Source organism: Necator americanus, chromosome III (genome assembly GCF_031761385.1).
Source record: "Necator americanus strain Aroian chromosome III, whole genome shotgun sequence".
In the NCBI taxonomy this organism is placed as follows: domain Eukaryota; kingdom Metazoa; phylum Nematoda; class Chromadorea; order Rhabditida; family Ancylostomatidae; genus Necator; species Necator americanus.
Window position 1 is genome coordinate 40865123 of NC_087373.1, and position 18483 is coordinate 40883605.

General features: G+C 39.5%; 4 protein-coding genes across 4 annotated transcripts; 2 read left to right on the forward strand and 2 right to left on the reverse strand.

Moving 5' to 3' along the window:
- Window positions 1–2917: 2917 nt before the first annotated feature.
- On the forward strand, window positions 2918–6074 carry RB195_012479 (uncharacterized protein; the record flags this gene model as incomplete). Its single annotated transcript, XM_013438108.2, has 9 exons — window positions 2918–2992; window positions 3200–3305; window positions 3960–4031; window positions 4120–4196; window positions 4263–4379; window positions 4433–4518; window positions 4580–4659; window positions 5450–5542; window positions 5971–6074. 9 exons carry the CDS (start codon window positions 2918–2920, stop codon window positions 6072–6074), a joined length of 810 nt encoding a protein of 269 aa, XP_013293562.1.
- Window positions 6075–7412: 1338 nt separating this feature from the next.
- Window positions 7413–7957, reverse strand: RB195_012480 (uncharacterized protein; the record flags this gene model as incomplete). The annotated part of the gene is made up of 3 exons (XM_064194352.1): window positions 7413–7472; window positions 7593–7753; window positions 7822–7957. 3 exons carry the CDS (start codon window positions 7955–7957, stop codon window positions 7413–7415), a joined length of 357 nt encoding a protein of 118 aa, XP_064051935.1.
- Window positions 7958–8356: 399 nt separating this feature from the next.
- On the forward strand, window positions 8357–12745 carry RB195_012481 (uncharacterized protein; the record flags this gene model as incomplete). Its single annotated transcript, XM_064194353.1, has 10 exons — window positions 8357–8405; window positions 9629–9710; window positions 9799–9919; window positions 9989–10060; window positions 10141–10250; window positions 10425–10505; window positions 11746–11860; window positions 12128–12271; window positions 12355–12495; window positions 12554–12745. 10 exons carry the CDS (start codon window positions 8357–8359, stop codon window positions 12743–12745), a joined length of 1107 nt encoding a protein of 368 aa, XP_064051936.1.
- A 2240-nt stretch (window positions 12746–14985) lies between these two features.
- On the reverse strand, window positions 14986–18117 carry RB195_012482 (uncharacterized protein; the record flags this gene model as incomplete). The annotated part of the gene is made up of 8 exons (XM_064194354.1): window positions 14986–15051; window positions 15191–15379; window positions 15438–15677; window positions 15766–15936; window positions 15992–16162; window positions 16253–16393; window positions 17318–17468; window positions 18011–18117. The coding sequence occupies 8 exons, from the start codon at window positions 18115–18117 to the stop codon at window positions 14986–14988; spliced, it is 1236 nt and encodes a 411-aa protein (XP_064051937.1).
- Between the last annotated feature and the right edge of the window lie 366 nt (window positions 18118–18483).

Genomic DNA, 18483 nt, shown 5'->3' on the forward strand with positions numbered 1-18483 from the left:
AGGCTGGCAACTACGCTGATTTTGACTAATAACCTCTCTTTTCTTATGAATCATATTCTTTTGTTTCGCCTTTACATATTATTTTAGTGGTAAAAATAAAGAAATATAATTTCTGCTAGTAAATGTGATAAATATAAAGTACTGCACAATAGATTCACTCAGTGAAAAAATAGTTTACCCTTATCTGTTACCAGATTCACCACCGGCAAGCAGAACAATTAATTATTGTAGTCAGTTATCGATTACATCAAACTAATGAACCACAAAACATTAACACTTCGTATGCAACTTTGGCGGTGTAGTTCTGAGCACAGATGAAACCAGATGCAAGGTAACGCACAGAAGAAATTCCAAATACAATGGGACGAGAAAAAAAAGAGAATAAAAATGAACTAGAAAAAAACGGAAGGGAACAAAAATTGATGACTAAAAAGACACATAACATGCAACAACGACTAAGAAGTAAATGGGATATTTAAGATGACGCAATAGATGAAGAGACGATCTTGAGGAGAAAAGAAATGCACCTTCATGGACGAAGAATATGAGAAAACTTAAAATATCAGCAAAATCTACAACAAAAAAGCACATTCGCAACAACGACCTGAACATTCATAATTATTTGTAGACTGATTAAGCAACTGCGTGATCAATCGATGTGATTCCCGAAGAACGCGATAACATCGTAAAGGATTCCTCCAAGTACACGTAACGATAATGAAAAGGGTTAGCAAGGATGGCAAGAACTCATTATCACATGAAACTAGCCAAGTTTCAAGTGACATGAATTTTTCTAACAACTAAATTTGCATAAAATTAATTCGGCTTTTCTACCGTGTCTAGTCCACGATATTTGGGAGAAGACAAGATATTTTATTGGGTTTTCAGAAGTTCCAAAAAAAAATCTGCAGAAAATAGCACAAAATAGGACGAAGGAAAAGTTATTTTTCAGTGGTTTTTGGATATTGCTGTCTCGTATGTCACAAATCGTACTATCTTTGGACATATTTTTGTGTGCCAGAAAACATTACAAATAAAGCTGCACTCATCAAACAGAATTTTAAATACAACCAAGGAAGACGCAGTTTCCGATGTAAACAAAAAGATGTATAACGTATCCATATAACGCTAGAAACAGTAACATCATATGTGACTAGTGTAATCTTCTTGATAAAGGTTACTGATGTAACGAAATAAAGTCATATCTTCATAATACGAAAAAAAAAACAGTGAAAGAGTGTTATTGCCTTGACCTAATCAAGTTTCGCGGCAAAATTAATCCTAATAAAGCATATTTGGTCTCATTGCGTTTTTTTTTCTTTCCCGGATATTAGAATAAGCGCAGGAGAGATGAAAACGGAAAGGATGGCTAACAGATAGTATTTCTGAAGGGAAAAGCACTACTCTCAAAGAAAAATCGTTGGAAGATGCCAGCCATGGACTGCAGTGTAATGCGAAAGTCCACGTGACAGGCTGTCCCGACTAAAACTCGACCACACCGATCGACCTCTTTCGCTCGAAGATCCACATATTAAAAATAGTAGATCGTTCTTGTTATTAGCGATCTTGAAGGGTTAGCACGTGACAGCGGCCAATTGTTTTTTTAAAGTGGCACAAATGTTTCTTCACGCGCCATATGCCCAACTTCAAAGATGCGAATTAAAAAAAAAACAGTGAGAATTTCAAGATTTTTTTAGTCACTCCAGGCTTTGCATTAGTTTTGGTTTACAGCAACCATAGAGCGCAGAAATAAATTTTGGGTACCAAGGAAAAAAGAAACAATTTAATAACGAGAATCTTCTGATGTGTTAGCTATAAACAATGGTATGGCATAGTGCATTCTCTTAGAAATCCTTATCAGGACGTAAGAACTAGAAGCAGAATGAATGCAAAACATAAAGTACTAGTGTGCAATAACATATATTTACACAAAAGATAATAAAATTTCCTCGACATAAGCGTCGGAAGTAGACATGTCAGTGAGAAATTGAGCAGATCGGAAGTCAAAAGAGCAAGCAGATAGGAATTATTTCACGTCGACTAAAGATATCCTAGTATTCAATTTTAAATCGCACTCTGTCATTCTAAGTAAGATTAACATTTTCTTTCTTCTGTATGCCGACCTCATACTACCTGCATATGTAATTGGCCAAAAACAAATGGTCAAACATATCGCGGGGAAAACGTCGTTGGGTGGCCACTCAGTGGCGCCCTTACTTCCCGAAGCTCTTACTTTTTTCTCTTAGTCACTTAAGTTAACATGTCACAGATCCTCTAAAACTAAAGCTTATGCCTTAGGGCCCGAATGATTTGATTATTTACTTCGAGAAATAAGGGGGGCACCGAGTGCACCCCTCCTCCTCCCCCCTTCCCCGTCAGTTTAAACCATATCACTTTGAGACTGAAATCAGAAGTAAAAATGAAACACGACTGACAAATAACCACGCAGATCACATCCTTTACAACCCACTGGTTCACTAAAAAAATCACCAAATGTAGTGAGAAAGCGATGCTAAAGTGACATTCAATAAGATCTCATAATAATAAGAGAACATTTGTTGGAACGGCGGGATCACTAATGTCCCTAACCAATCCAAATTTTAAAAAATCATCTTCGCTCCCGGCAATCCCTTACACTGTCTCCTGTCGTACAATCCTGGTTTGATGCGTAACTGCACAACTTCACGGCTTACAGAACTCTTTATTTTGCAACTTGAGCTCTAGGTCAGGATTGAATTGATTTTTCTTTTCTTTCGTGCAGCAGTGTGCAACTCGCTGTCTTTTCAATCTTTTTCTTGAAAAAATTCAAGCCATCGATTAGGCTGCTTTTGTGAGGTGGGCAGATTTTTCTATCTTTGTTTGCTGCAAAGTTCTAAGGAAATACCTCAGAGGACCATTTCAGGAGTAGATCCCTTTTATGACCACTTTCCAAATCCCAGGATTGGATTATGGAAGTGATGAGAGCTCCCCAGAAGCTGATGAAGTTGTTCAGGTATGTAACTCAAAATTTCGAATATACCTTTTTGAATTGATTTCTCGCAAAGAACTGTCATTTATTGAAAGTGATAGACATCTTGATTCACTGTAGTTACTTATAACTTCTTTTCCTCTTGTTTTTTTTTGAAAGAATCTGAATTCGACCATGTTCGTTCTCTCGAAGATAAACTTATCACACATTTGTTATGTTTTTTTCTCCCAGGAAAACCACATGTGTATCGACTGCTACAGTATAAATATGAGGATTGTTCAACTGCCACGTGGAGCTCCATTGCCAGAAAAGTACTTGGTCGTCCATGAACTAACAAGTATGTAACTCTGAACCGTTGTTTAAACATGAGTATCACGACTATTGTGACTCCTGGGTCTGTAATTTTCAAATATGGCTAAAACCACAGAGTTACTATGTTGATAGTTTTATGTTAATGCATTGACAGATTTTCATTAATGCAAAGGGACCTGACAAGTTTACAAGCGGTTATGTATCCTTGAATGATTTTACCTCTCAAATGTGCTTTTTTCACATGCAAAAATACTGATAAAAGATATTTCGTTAAGACGTAGTTGAGCTGAAATCTAAAGAACCTTTTTTAAGTGGTTCAGTGCTTTGGGTTTAGGCAAACAAGAGAAATAATGTTCAAAATTGTGTGCGCGGTATATTTCTCCACAGATTTTGATACTTTATAAATTAGAAAACTCCTTGCATTACCATTTGATTCAATGACAATTGCGTTTTGGATTCGCTCGAGCTTGCTTTCAATTAGGTTTTAGCTGTACTAATGACACAAATTTTCTTTAAAACTCAGATATTTACAATCAGAAAAAAGTAGTGCGTCTTCGTTTTTTATAAATAATCAACCAAGAAAACACTCGCTGCTACGAATAGATGGAGGATTTCTAGCAAAAAAGCTCTGCTTGATTGGAGCAGCTTGTTTTCGACTGTGTCTCAGTTCAGTTTTCAGATGAAGAGGCGGCTACATTTGGTAATGCGCTGAAGGAGACCGATATTGATCCCGACGGCGACGACTTTATTCGTAAGTGGACATTCTCGACTTAAGTGGAGCTTTTTTGTATCGGTACCACATTAGTTTCTTTCAAAAGAATTTATATCTTAATTTGCAGATTGTGATAAATGTAACTGCTACTATCGCGCTTCGTGTAAAGAACACCCGCTTTTTTGGGTCAAAGATCGTGAACCAGTGAGTTGAAAACAGCTGAATGTTGTTTTCCAATGAAATATACTTCCGCATAAATTTGTTCTTTAGGCGAAGAGCTCAAAGCCAGAAGATCGAGCTAGAAACACCGCCCCAGCCTTCATAAGTATAAAAACGTCTTCGATTCCAAATGCCGGAATGGGTGCATTTGCCGAAGCTTGCATTCCGGTTTGCCCAATCGATTGATCCAATTCATATTCCACTCGTTAACTTTATTGTAGGTTGGAATGGTTTTTGGACCCTATCAAGGAATCCTTATTGATGATGCCTCTGATGCCGAAAAAGATGGATATTGCTGGGAGCTCAGGTGTGGTAATTCAAATTTTCCGTTCCTTTACAATGATGAGCACATTTTAAAACAAATTTAGAAGTCGCAGCGGTCAGCATTTTATTGATGGAAGTAACACACAATATTCTAACTGGATGAGATATATCAACAGTTCTCGACGTAAGTTGGTGTTTATTGTACATAGTGTATGAGCAGTTTCGAAATTTATGTAACAAATGCTGAGAGCAAAGTGTTTTGGAACGAAGTCAGCAGTTAGCTCAGCGGTGTAATCGAATTCTGGTTTCTTTCAGATCCCTTCCCGTTTTTCTTTACTTAATTCTACTCGGTTCCGATGAAAATTCTGTGGTTCAGTAGATTTGGTGAATTTTATTGAATATTGTCATATTTATGAAATTCTACATTTTGTATGATTTTGTTAACAGCTAGTCTCTAAACATTTTTTTTGACTTTGACCTATTTTAAAACCTGGCATAAAAATAATATATCTGTTTCGATTTTACAAAGCGTGCACTTTCCTTCTTTGTGTAATCTAGGATAATGCCTTGGAGATCACCACATTTCATATATCTTCTTTATCCTTTAAATTTGTCGTATATTATTCGATACTCTTGCAAAAGTGCTCTTGAATGTAAAATTCTTCCATCATCTCATTCGCGCCGTACTCGCAAAACCACCTCGATCAAGCTTCAAATGCAGCAAAATAGTTGACGTAGAGACTGAAGAGAACCTCAAGTAATTTCCTAAAACTCCCACTTTTCATTAAGTTCTTTTGCAATGTTATAAGCAGAAACACACAGTCCTATAGTGTGCAAATCCGATGTGGGTTCTTCATGAAAATAGCCAAATAATTACAATACTCATGAAAATTAATATAGTCAAACGATCAAATATGCAACTCCTATCGCACATAGCACTGACAACTTGTAAAATTAATATTTTCAAATTTCAGATGACAAGGAGCAAAACTTACTCGCGTTCCAGTACTGTGGTGGTGTCTACTATCGGGTGATTCGACCGATCAAAATAAAGGACGAACTTTTAGGTGGGAAGAACCGATGCCTGCATATTACTCGTTTCCGTTGATATACCTTTATTGTTGAGTGTATTGTGGATAGAATGTTGCTGTATCATATTATTTGTTGAAAGTGCAGCTTTTTAATATATTACGTGGACCGGTGCTGACAGATTTCTAGCGGTTCATAATAGTTAGGGAAAAGACCACAGCTGTTTTAGTTCGGGTAGCACTTGAGAATCAACTGTTTTGCTCTACATTCCTGGTCATTTACATTTCATTTATTTCAAGCGGTTTTTAGACCTAAGTTTTCACGTTTATGTTATTGTGTATGGTCATAGTGGTGGTAAATAGCAGTAGTAGACAAATTAGTAGATAAATAAATATTTATTTCGAAACATCGGTTTTATAATAGTTGAGTACACTGTGTCGCCACCACTACCGTATTTTCGTTTTAGTGTGGTATGGTAAGAAGTTCGGCAAAAGTCTCGGCGTGTTCACGACATTGCGCTCGATCAAGAAGCCTGCCACCGCTGCTAACAAGAACCCATACATACTCTAATTATCGGGTACGTTTATATGAGTGTGTAGAAGCAATAGCCGTTAACAGAGGTGGTGGTGGCAAAAGACAATTTTTTCATTAAACATCACGAAAGGAAATTAAATTAAACGAGGAGGGAAGATGCAAAGTGACGAGGTAGATATTCTTGCACAATTGAAATTATCATTTTTGGAAATTAAACTATATCCAGTTCTAATGATTTTTATAGGTTATAGGTAGATTAAGATGACGTACTTACTTTTTACCTACTTTCTAGAACTTAATTGTTACTTAAAAAGGACCTTAGAGGATGTTTCTAATAGTTTATGTAATGTCAATGTGTAGCACTGAATCTTGAAAACGGGAAAATCAAGAAAGGATGTTCTGGAATCATTAAGAAGTGTTCACCTACCCTGTATCGTTCTTCTTGGTCTCGTGAACACTTGTAACAAGGTAGCAGGAAATAAAAGACACGACATGAACAAGATTTTGTTGAGGGGCCGGTGTAGTGTAATCGGTAAGTGGTCCGCTGTGGCGGTCGATGGTTCGAAACTGCCCTAGTGCAAACCATGCCTTTCTTCCATCCGGGGTTAACAAATTGGTACCAGACTTGTCTAGAAGGATAAAAACACTGATTTGATGATCGGCTGGCCCCCGCAAGTCATTGTATAGGCCAAGACGCGTTCCAAAACCCCAATGATTATGAATTGCAGTAAAACGCAGGAATTGTTCTCGGGATTTTTTATGGCACGCTTCGCGTCTACTCACTTCGAACCAACTACACGTGTAATGCTGGGAACACTCGTTCTTTCATTCCAGCTCCTATATTGCTGAATAACTCTTCAGAATGATTTTTGTCGCACAAAGAATAAGAGACTAGATAGAAATGTATGAGCGCAATAATAACACATTATATGTAGGAACAAAATTGTTTGCCTGAGCTACGTGAGATTCAACAAAACTGCACAAATTAGCGTTTCGTACACTTTGCTTACGATATGCGCAATGTATAGTAATAAACAGATGAGGTTACAATCATTTTTTTCAACCGTAAAACGAGGTTTTACTTTATGGTCCAAGCAAATCATCTCACGACACATTTGGGTCGAAGTTGGATATCAAACAAATGAGTGATTTGCGTAAGACAACATTTAAAAAATCATTCCAGCTTCCGAGTTGTCCTTCAAAAACATACAACAAAAAATTTACATGGCGTCATTGATTGGTGAGGTAACAAATTCAGTATTATAAATAACACATCGTGTCAAATGATATGCAAGCAAGCTCCGTTAAAAAAAAGATAAAATCGAGAAAATGCATCCCACAAGAAGAAAAAGATGTGTGCAAATAAGTACTCATTTAAGGCGAGGCTGACTCAATGGATCGAGGAGGACTCATAACCGGAGACGTTTCTTGGCTCTGTAACACCGTTATTGGGTCGTAGTAATCATTGAAAGATCTGCTTTTAGATGGTATTTATAGAATTAACATTAATTTATAGAAGGACCAGAATATTGTTGAAGTTCTGACGTTTCTTACCTTCGCCAATCTTCGCTGCTCTTCTGCTTGTTTCCTCTCCATCTTTGCGAAAGTGCTAGCCATCACTTCTTCTCGTGATATAACGTTGGTACAAACAAGACTAACGCGTGGAGATTCAGATGTATGAGTCACTTCTACTGGCTTCAGATAGTATCCACGTTCTGTAGCATGCTAGCTGATTCTAATGTGGTTAACACTCAAATGAGACTAGTTTATGCTTGAAACCTACCAATGATAGAAAATCTCTCGTTAAGAGTGACATGGCGATTGGAGTAATTTGGTGCGCGTTCGGGAAGTCTCGCGAAGTTCTTCTGGATAGCAGCTCGTCCATTGATAGGTTCAATCGTGTACGAAACCGCAGTCATGATACAATTATAGGAAATGTGGTTAACAGTGTGGGATCTGAAGAAAAGAACAAGGAAAAAAACAAGTCTTTAATGTTGATAGGAACGAAGTACAGAAGCAAATTATACATCAGAAAGAGATGAACCAGGCCAGAAACCAAAGCAAATTCCTACTCTCAACTCAGCAAATTTCATGTACTCTGTATTTTCCCTTGAAATGAAATTATGGAACATTACGGACTGGGTAACTCTTGTAAATAAGGACATTCACAATTATTTTAAAGCTGAACTTACTTATAGTTGCCATTTTAGATCTTATCCGTCCTCCAGTTCCAGTGCACGTGTCCACCTACCGGTCAGACGTTTGTGATAATCATGTGACTATGGGATATTAACAGTTCTCTGCACATATTCAACTACATGTCTGTGTGTTCCAATTGTTTCAGCTGTTCTCCGTATATATTGTTAGGTGATACATTGCACATTGGTGATTGCATCTTCTTCTCATAAACTAGCCTTGTACCAACTACTTAGCGATATTCCTACGTAGAAAACCGAAGGAACTGATAATTTGAGCAACTTGTAAGAGGATTGACTTAGAAGGCACAGTAAAGATATCCCATAATCATGGAGAGCACTGCAATCAACAACCGTAATATTAACGGTGAAATACTAGCAAATTTGTATGAAGAGAACTGAACGTGAAGTGGAATTGTTGGTGCACTGCGAGACGTTCGAGCGATGCATTTGAATTTCGCGGGCGCAGAGAGTGAGGGCGGGTTTGAATGCAGCAGTGCGTAGTAATAATCAAATGTTTCTACGTATTCTTCTCATCTTTGGTCAATAAGTGAGGGGAGAGCTTCTAGTAACTCTGGGGCCATAAGTACGTGCTATGATTGAATAGCTAAGGTTAAAGGAATATGCCTAGGAATGAGTTGGGCTGCTGCGCAGGAGAGTTGTATTATTCCTGCTTAATCTGCAGTCGGCATCAGATCTGGTTTTTTTTTTTAAGTTGAAAACTGGATAAGTAGTGCATTGATGTTGTGTGGTCTTCTAGTTACTGAGCATAATTCTCTCATGTATTGGTAAACGGTCAAGTCGGTTGTGGCACAGTCGGTAAGATATTCCGTTGAACCTCCATGATCGATCGGAATTTCGAATCTGACCTAGTCAATGCATTACTCATCCAATTCGTTCAGAAGCCAATCAAGCCTTTCATCCTGCGGAGCCGATATATTGGTACTAGTCTTTTCTGAGAGGATAAAACACAGACTTGCTTCATCGGCTGACCCCTGGAAGTCATTGTGAAGCTGCACATGTGTTCATAAACCTCAAACGAATTTTAAATTGAAGTTGAACGCGTGGGGGCATCTCTATAAGGATTGGCAGCGCCGTGCACTTTATTCACTTTATTGGTTAACGGTTACGAATGTGGCACTTACGATGTCCGGGATGGAAAAAGGTGCCGGTTTGAATAGTCGTGCAGCTTACTCCTTCATAAAGTCAAAGTTTTCATGCAGAGCTTCCCTGGAATTCCCTTGTATCGTGTGCAAGCGCCATGAAATAGTAGGATTTCTTTCACTGTTGTTATGGATGAGTGAGGCTATACAGACCTTAATGGCGAATTAAATGAATTCTGAAGTTTCTGTCTAGTATCAGACTGTGTTTGATATTGTTGTGTGTTTGCATTAGTTGACATCTGCTGTGGAGTACAAGAGTTTATGAGTTCAACACTACGACAAGTTCTTTCCAAAGGATTGCCGCCACCGGGAAGGTACGTTTAATGAGCGGAGTGGTTTTAGTGTGTTGCGCAATACATTAAAACCTGTTGTTTTACTCAGAGAATTGACTTTATCTTGAAGCTCTTCTTCACAAAGAGGACAAGGTCGTTCACGTGATGTGACTCCGCTTGCCTGGGAAGAGTTCTTCGATGAAAATCGTGTAGTCGATATCGACGGAGACAAATTTAGTGTGTATCTAAAGGCTAGTTTCTTAAAGATTTTGGTAGATATTGGTGTTGTTTCCTTGCTATTTTATTGTAGTACTTTTCAGGGGAACTCTGGACCGGTATTTTATTTCCTGCACGGCGGAGGCTATTCGGGGCTGACGTGGTCGTGTTTGGCTGTGAGTCTAATTTTTGGACATAATTGAATAGTCTGACATGAACAATAATTAAACAAATTCCCGTCTTTTTTCCCGTTTAGTTGGAGCTCTGCTCTCGCATAGGATGCCGTCTGCTTGCACCTGATTTGAGAGGGCACGGTCAAACCCAAACACAAGATGAAGTGGATTTGTCCACAGAAAGACAAGTCAAGTAGGTACTTTCCTGACCATGGTGCTGATCTAAATTTTTCCTGCAGTATCTGTCTGAGAGATCATGGTAAATGCTAATATTGCCGGGAATTGTTCATTGTGTTCATCTCTTCTTTTCACTATCGAAAAAAACACTAACCCATCATATCCAAACTAAGACTACGGTTCTCTTAAGGGACGTCATCAATATCTTCAAAACAATTTTTTGTGAAAATGGCGACGAAGAACCTCCTCTTGTTTGCGTAGTTGGACACAGGTGAGCTCTCATTTTGTGGATTTAGAATTTTGTGGAAATTCTAGTTAAAAGCGAATTTGTGCTCTATAAACGATTCCATCAGCGCTAAGTGCAGTTAGATTAAAGGCATCACCCCACGAATCTGAGGTGGTGCAGATTTCAGGTGGAGTATTTGTATACAGGATGGGAGACTACGGAGAAAGGGGTGATTCCGTCCATTTCTTCCTAATTGCTGTAAAAAACGGCCCGGAAGATACGGCTTCATTCGTTTTGGCGCACCATTTTGTACAAGGGGTTCGATTGGAGCGCGCCAGTCTTGTGCGACGCCGCATCTTCCGGGCCGTTTTTTACGGCAATTAGGAAGAAATGGACGAAATCACCTCCCTCTCCGTAGTCTCCCATCTCGTATACGAATACTCCACCTGAAATCTGCACCACCTCAGATTCGTGGGGTGATGCCTTTAAAGCAGAGCAGACTGCCCCCTCGCCCCCTTCCCTAAGTTTCTTAGCATCTTTTTCTGTATGTAAAGCGCCATGAAGTGTGGTGCATTTGTGTAAGCGGCTGTGTTCGAAGAGGTACAGTGGAGAGTAACAGTTAGGATGCCCGCAGCGTTCGCAACCATGCCCTCAATAACCACCTTAGTATCGGGGCTTGCACTACTCATCACTGCCGTTCGCGATGGCTCTACTGCACCGCTTCGAGCGTATCCGTTTACGGATTTACATCGATGTTCATGTCGTTTTGAGCAGACAATACCAGAGTATTCCTCACGATCATTACCACAGATAGCTCATATAGGAAACGTCTGACACGATCAAGGTCATAGGTGGAATAGGGAGGACCCAGACCCTTCTCGAGTGCAGGGGGTCTAGCGCATGTGGCGCAGCTCAAGTGATGAGGATCCCTCCAAAACTGAAGAATTCTCTTCGCCGACAGTATAAAGGTGAAGGGATCCTGTCGCCAACCGTCCAAAAGTGAAAGAGGTCGTGGCATCGGCTTCGACTATCACCATCGCATCTATGATTGAGGTTACGAGGTTGAATGCAGTAGTGGTACTGGAGTAGTACAAAAATGAGTTTACGGCCCAAAAGGAATGTCCCACAATCGTAATCACCACCTCAGTTAAACGTAACTCAGCCAAATGCTTGTTGAAATTTGTGCGGATCTCTTTTGAGTTTTTGTTCTATCAATCGTAAAGGGTTCCTTTTGCTATTTCTTAAAACAAATCCTGATGTAATTGAAAGTAAAGAAGGGTTCCAGTATGGGCGGCGCTTTAGCAGTGCATGCAGTGGCTACGAATGAAATACCAAATGTTGTTGGACTTGTTGTCATCGATGTCGTTGAAGGATCTGCTATGGATGCGCTGAGTGGTATGGTCAGTTTCTGATGAACTTCACGTCCTCTCATTTTCTTTATCATTATTATTTTTGTGCAATCAGTTCTCTTTTAATTCAAATTGTTTGTTATTTTCTTACAACCTCGTTGGTTTTAAAGAAAGTTTACAAACAATTTGACTTCTGGTCTCACTCATCTTGTCGATTCCCTCAAAAATTGTTAGAAACACAAATTTTGGTCAATAGATTAGTTGAATCTTGCAAGCTTGCGGAAAGGTTTATTTATGGATTATTCGTCTGCTTCACAGACAACATTCCTTCGTGGCCGTCCAGCTACCTTTGAATCCGAGGAAAAAGCGATCGGTTGGTGTCTGCAGTCGGGTGCAACAAGGAATCGAAAAGCTGCTAGGATATCTATGCCGTCTCAGATCAAAAGAATGAAAGACGGAAAAGTTGGTGTGATTTCAAGAAATTGCGAAGCATATAATGTTAAGTATAATCGCGTTTAAAAAATAACATCCTCGTGATGTTACAGTATACCTGGCGAGTTGATTTGATGGCTACTGAACCCTTCTGGGTCGGCTGGTTCAAAGGACTGTCGGCCAAGTTTTTGTCATGTTCTCCTCCAAAGCTTCTCGTGTTGGCAGGTGTGGATCGCCTGGATAAGGATCTCACGGTAAACATCATCGTTTACTTGTTATCACTGGCTTTTGCGTTACTAATTTGAATTTCAGATTGCTCAGATGCAGGGAAAGTTTCAAAATACTATTTTGCCTAAAGTTGGACACGCTGTACATGAGGATAGTCCAGACCGATTGGCAGACGAGCTAGTGCGATTTGCTATCCGCCACAGATTTGCAGAGGCGATTCCCGGCTCGACGCCGCTCGCCAGTCGACCTGTTATGGGAATGGGGATGATGATATAGAATCTCTGTGCCACAGAGCTTGTATTTTACCTCTACCTTGCTATTGCCAACTAGTTTCTTCGTGAGAGTGGCACGTTTTTCTAGAAGTTGTGCCCTTCTGTATGTTTCCCCGTTAAGCACAATCAAACTAGAGAAGATGAATTTTGCTGTCGGCTGAATTACAGAAATCGAAAATCTTATAGAGATGATGTGTAAAGGTCGAGTTTATTCTGGTGCTTGAAGAATTTCGTATTGTTAATTTTGCATTGAACAAAAACTTGTCAATCAAAACGTGTTACGGTGTAGGAGTCTGCCAAATACGTGGACATTTCTAGTTTATAATGTAGTGCCCTTCGTGTTCTTTATTCGTTTCTGTTGTTGACTCCTGTGTAATCCTTATACGTCCGTCCTCTCATAGGAAAATGTATAGCTGCTGCAAACTAGGGTAACATTTCTTGCGCTTGTAACTGTTTGTACGAGTATCTAAGTTCATTAACTCTGTATTTCTTGCTGTTTTTTTTTTGTTGCATCAACTAGTTTCGTTTCTATAAAATTGTTTGTTATTTATGAGTAATATTATATGCACAATTGCTAGTACTATGTTACTACAGACAGAGTCTACTTTTTCATCGTATTTGAAATGAATTCAAGGCATGGATGTTCTTTTTTCTTAGTTTGAAAATGTAGAAGCTGTTTTTGTGATGGTTTTGTGTTGTTTTATTTTTTGTTCTTTCAAATGGTTAGGACCAAATAATCTACGTTAGGTTTGGACGATGATCTCGGGGAATATGGTACCTTAATTACTGATATACTTGTAGAAAGGTGACGTGTTAATGCACGGTGTTATGACTCTTTCACACAGCAATGCTAAAAGGAGATCGGCAAACAGGAGTAGATGCCGGAACGGTATGGCTTTTTGAAGCAGCATAAATATGTAAGTTTTGTTGAATCAACAGAAAAATACGAGGCATAGCGTGGAAATCCCAGAACAGAAAGAGCACAAGGTTTTTTTGAATCCTGATCTGATTCCAAATCTTTTTTTTAAATGATGTACCACTTTGATCAAGAGGTTGAGGATTCATGTCTTACTTCTTCGTAACGGTGGGTAGAGTTTGCTGACTCCCTTTCCCTGTAGCTATTTGAATGCCAGATACGGTAGAGGCCAGAATCCTAGATGAAACAATTACAACATTCCCTCTCAAATGCCTTATCCGGAACAAGTCCACATCACCTAAAATATCACACCTGGAACCAAAAACCAAAAGCTCCCAAGTCTTCCATTTAGATGCTGTTTTATAGGATCACTTTTAGTTCGCATTAAAGGACACCTAAATGTGATAAAACACTCGAATGCAGCGACCTCTCTCGGAGCTCACCGCAGAGAATGTCATGAAAATGCTCCTTTCTGCATAGCTGCCATGATCCCAACGTACGAATCCGAAATTGTGACTCGCAGAACTTTGAAGGCGATTTGCTAAAACGCTAGAAATCCAAAAATGAATAGAAAGGAAGAGTGCACAGTCGTGATTAATGAGCTGGATCTGTGTCAAGACCTGTGCTCTGTGTTTTGATCAATGGGGTCATATGCAAATCTCATCCTTATTAGTTTTATCAGAGCGAATCTACCACACGGAGGTCCGCTAACAACAAAGCAACGCGGCTACTGCGGTAAACACGACTATCTGAGCAGTTTTGGTTGTTGGATCCGGTGTATTATCCTAGGAGACGATTACTTGTTCTGAATGAGGCATTTGAGGGGATATGTTGCAAATGTCAAGACTTTCCAGGCTCTGACTAAGGCGACAACGTCGAAACGTTACCCGTTATATAGACTGTTAACAATCTTAGCCCTTGTTTCACATTGACAATCGACAAGCTGCACACATGTGACGATTCGAGGAGGTTCGAACTTCCGCGGTTCTGAAGTTCGATCTTTGCGGTAGTCGCAGTCAATCGGTTGTAGAGTTTCGGCGAATGTAACATTTACTGATCGTTCTAGAAAACATCAGAAGAATCACATTCAGTGTAATGGAGTACGTTTATATGGTTTGAATAACATCTTACAATGGTCAGTGAAATTAATTTAACAATTATAGAAATTATATAGCAATTATTCACAAGCGTGTGACCCGTATGAGTAGAAAAAAAGTGTGAAGTGCAACTTCACTTTACGTATTCACTTGGAATAAAGAAAACCATTTACTTCATCTGAGGAGATTACTATTCAGAGCTGGGCCAAGTGTTGAGCGGATTTGTGACATCTATTGCTGTTCTTCTTCTTTCTTTGGCTCATCCGCTTCAAGGGGTTGTGTCGCCACGGTGAACTCCTTAAAAAGCAAACACATAACGAAACGTTAGCCAGAATAAAGATCAATAACAATCTTGGTTCTGCTCAAAAAGTAGTACACACACATAATACTTGGGAGATTAGCATGTGCTACAATAGTATAATGCTAAAACACCTACCGTATTTGCATGCTCAGCTTGAATATTGTACAAGATGAGACTACCGCTGCCTCTGCGACGCTTGCAGTGCAATCCTCTGCGCTGACATTCAACTTCAAATTGTGGTCCCTTCACTGCCGCGCATCTCTTCACAGTACAGATCTGTGATCGAACACTCTTTTCTGATTCTGCCGCAGACGCAAACCATTCCTGAAAGGATTTACGGGTAGAGAAAAGATGTCGGCGATTGCGCATGATGGTTATTTACCTCAGTATAATCGCAAACCGTCTTTGTAGTTACGCTACAGCGATCTAAAACTAGTATAGGGAAGTTCTTTTGTGCAGCAAAACGACGTAGTGACTCGTTGCCGACTCGCAGCACTCCCCGACGTTTCGCATGTGTAAAACGGACACCATCTATAGCGACACGACGGATTTTTTTGGCATCCAATTGTGCAAGATGTGCGTCGGTGATACTATCTGCTCTCATTCCGGTAGACTGATTTACCTAGAACGGTGCAATATCACTGTGATCCATTTGAGTGAATTTGGACAACCGTGAACGCTCGTAATTACAATTTGGTGGCGTAACTTACCTCCAAGATCTCAATGTTCTTGGCGACCAATGCAAGAAGACGGTGGAGCGTCAGCGAATTTGAACTCGAGAAATCGACTCCATGTAAAGATAGTTGCACCAGTGGTGATAGATTGCAGTGTGAGAGTTGTATACGTAGGAAGTCGACAAACTCGTCAGTTAGGAGGAGATTCTGAAGATAGTGGTTTCCGTATTTTCCCCTTGCTCTAAATTTGAAAAAGTATCACCTTCAGGACGATTCGTTGCACTTTGAACTGGCCGAAATTAAATCCAAGATCTGCACGACGCCGCAGCATGGAATGTGGGATAACAATCACTGATGCCCGCTGAGCATCATACGCCACACATCGAATTTCGAGCCCCTTGCGAGGTACGCCAGTAATTACAAGTCGGGACAACTGAAGAAGTGAGTCACTTTTATTTGTAGACTTGCGTTTGGATGTTTTTCTTTATTAGTGATTTATGCAAATTTTGGTCTTCGATCTTACCTCGAATGATGGAAATATCTTATTTTTTGCCTTAATTTTGTCGATGGCTTCGTGCCATCGGGTGCAGACGGCTCGGCAGTTTAACGCTGTTTCACGGTCGACACCATTTAGTATTTGGAAAAGCAGCTCAACGGGTAGTCGCTGGAAATGTAGGATTTTCCGAAATGATAATTGAAAAGACTACTGCAAGATATGAGAAAGCTGACTGAGTACGATGGTTGATCTGTCTGAGTGAAAAATTTATGTAAATCCCTTTTCACTTCTTGTCATCAACCTGTGAAATTTAGAATTGCGAGCTTCATTTTCGCTTCATTTTAAATGTAAAGGTGATGATAGCATTGAAAGAAACAGATTTTCTCTTAGGATGCAATTTGTAGTAAATAAGACCACTTTGTGTTGATTATAGAGATTTAGACTAATCATCGGAATCTGAGGGCTACGAAGTGGACAAACACCGCATTTATTTTTTTCGATCAAAGCAACCAAGTTAGATGTTCAAAAGGACTTGAAGCAGAAATGATTTTCTACCTGACCTCGATGGCTATCCGTATAGACACATTACTACTTCATTAGTTACGTTTAAAGTGTCTCCAGTTCGTTCCTACATATTCGCACCTGGGCACAGGCAACACAAACGTAACAGATCTCTTCAGCGCTGAGCTAACAAAACAAGTTGTTGATCACGTGGTGGACAATCGATTCACGTGAAAGCAACAATGTCAGGGAAGGACCTTTCCTGACATTGTTGCTTTCACGTGAATCGATTGTCCACCACGTAAAATGCGTAGACATATTGCATAAACATATTTACGGCTATTGTAAAACATGGATTTTGTATTATGAAGACGTACCGGACCCGTTTTGGCCTGTTGATGACTCTTAAAGATCATTGTGTCCTCTGCGATGACGTAATGTTGTCATTGCCGTAGATGTTTTTAGTTATCATTAGAAGGGAAAATGGCGCATTACGCCTTGGACATTGACACTCTTAAAAATTTGGCAACGCCAGTTTCCTGGGTCAACGATGATCAGTAAAGTGTTATAGGTGTAACAACAAATCCCCACCTCGAAGTAGGAATAGCGCTGCGCATCGTCCTCTGATAAAAACTTCTGTTGCTTTCTGCCAAAGAGGTAGTCCGAGAAAGCACGCCACATATTATGGAATCGCCACGAATCGTTACCGTCGAGCTTTCTATGACGAAATCGTCGTTCGATCCTCAAATAACGACGGATGGTTAAGATTTCTGACGCAAGGAAAATTAGAATAGAAATTTCTAGAATTCTTAATCAAAACACTCTTCTTTTCCTTCAATTTCTTCCTTTTTTCTACAAACCATATGCCGCCACATTTGCAAAGCTAAGTTTTATATTGTTTGGTGTCGGCTAGTGAACCGTTAATTCCATCTGAAACCCAACTACAGCTAAATCTCTACAAAATTCATCCCGTCCAGCAATATGTCCTTTTTAGTGTTAGAAAGAGTTTCTCAAACTCGTGACTGTGGTTATTTTTTTTAGACTCAGAATGATGCATAGACTTCAATATTTTCTTGATTCCAATGTCAAAATCACTAATAGAATGAAGTGGTAGAAATATGTGAGTTACCTATATATAAGGACTAGTTCTATGACTTGAATTCATGAAACGAGGAAAATTCGCAACAAAATGTTCTCTGCAGGCATTGGCGCACTTCGCCTCCAAAAATATTAGATGTACATTGATATCGGAGAAGGTGAGTAGCGGAAAACTGAAGAACTTACTCGGAACCTTTATACTCTTTCCGAAAATCATGTCCGCCAAGATTTGTAAGTCTGGGAAAAGTGTTTTTCCTTATCAGTGCAGGTGTCATTGTTGCTCCTTCAACCATTCTTGCATGCAGCAACACAGATCCACTGCAAAATTTTTTTTATGATAGGGTCTGTATTTGCAAAAGTTTGTAGTGCTCGTACTCGACTTGTACGAAGTAGTATTGAAAAGCGAGTTGTCAGTGAGAGAGTAAAGAAATCTAAAAGACAAATTCTAATTAAACTTACTCTGCTGGAGAATAAGTGCAGGATATCATCCAAACAATGAAACAACACAATATGAAGTTAAAGGGTAAAGGATGAAGTATCTGGCGTGAATAAATCCGTATGGGATTCGACTCGAATTTAGAATCGTTCGTGCTTTTTGAATGCGATTCTGGCCTATGTACTGATTTGCAGGTGCTAATCGATACATTCAATCATCCTCT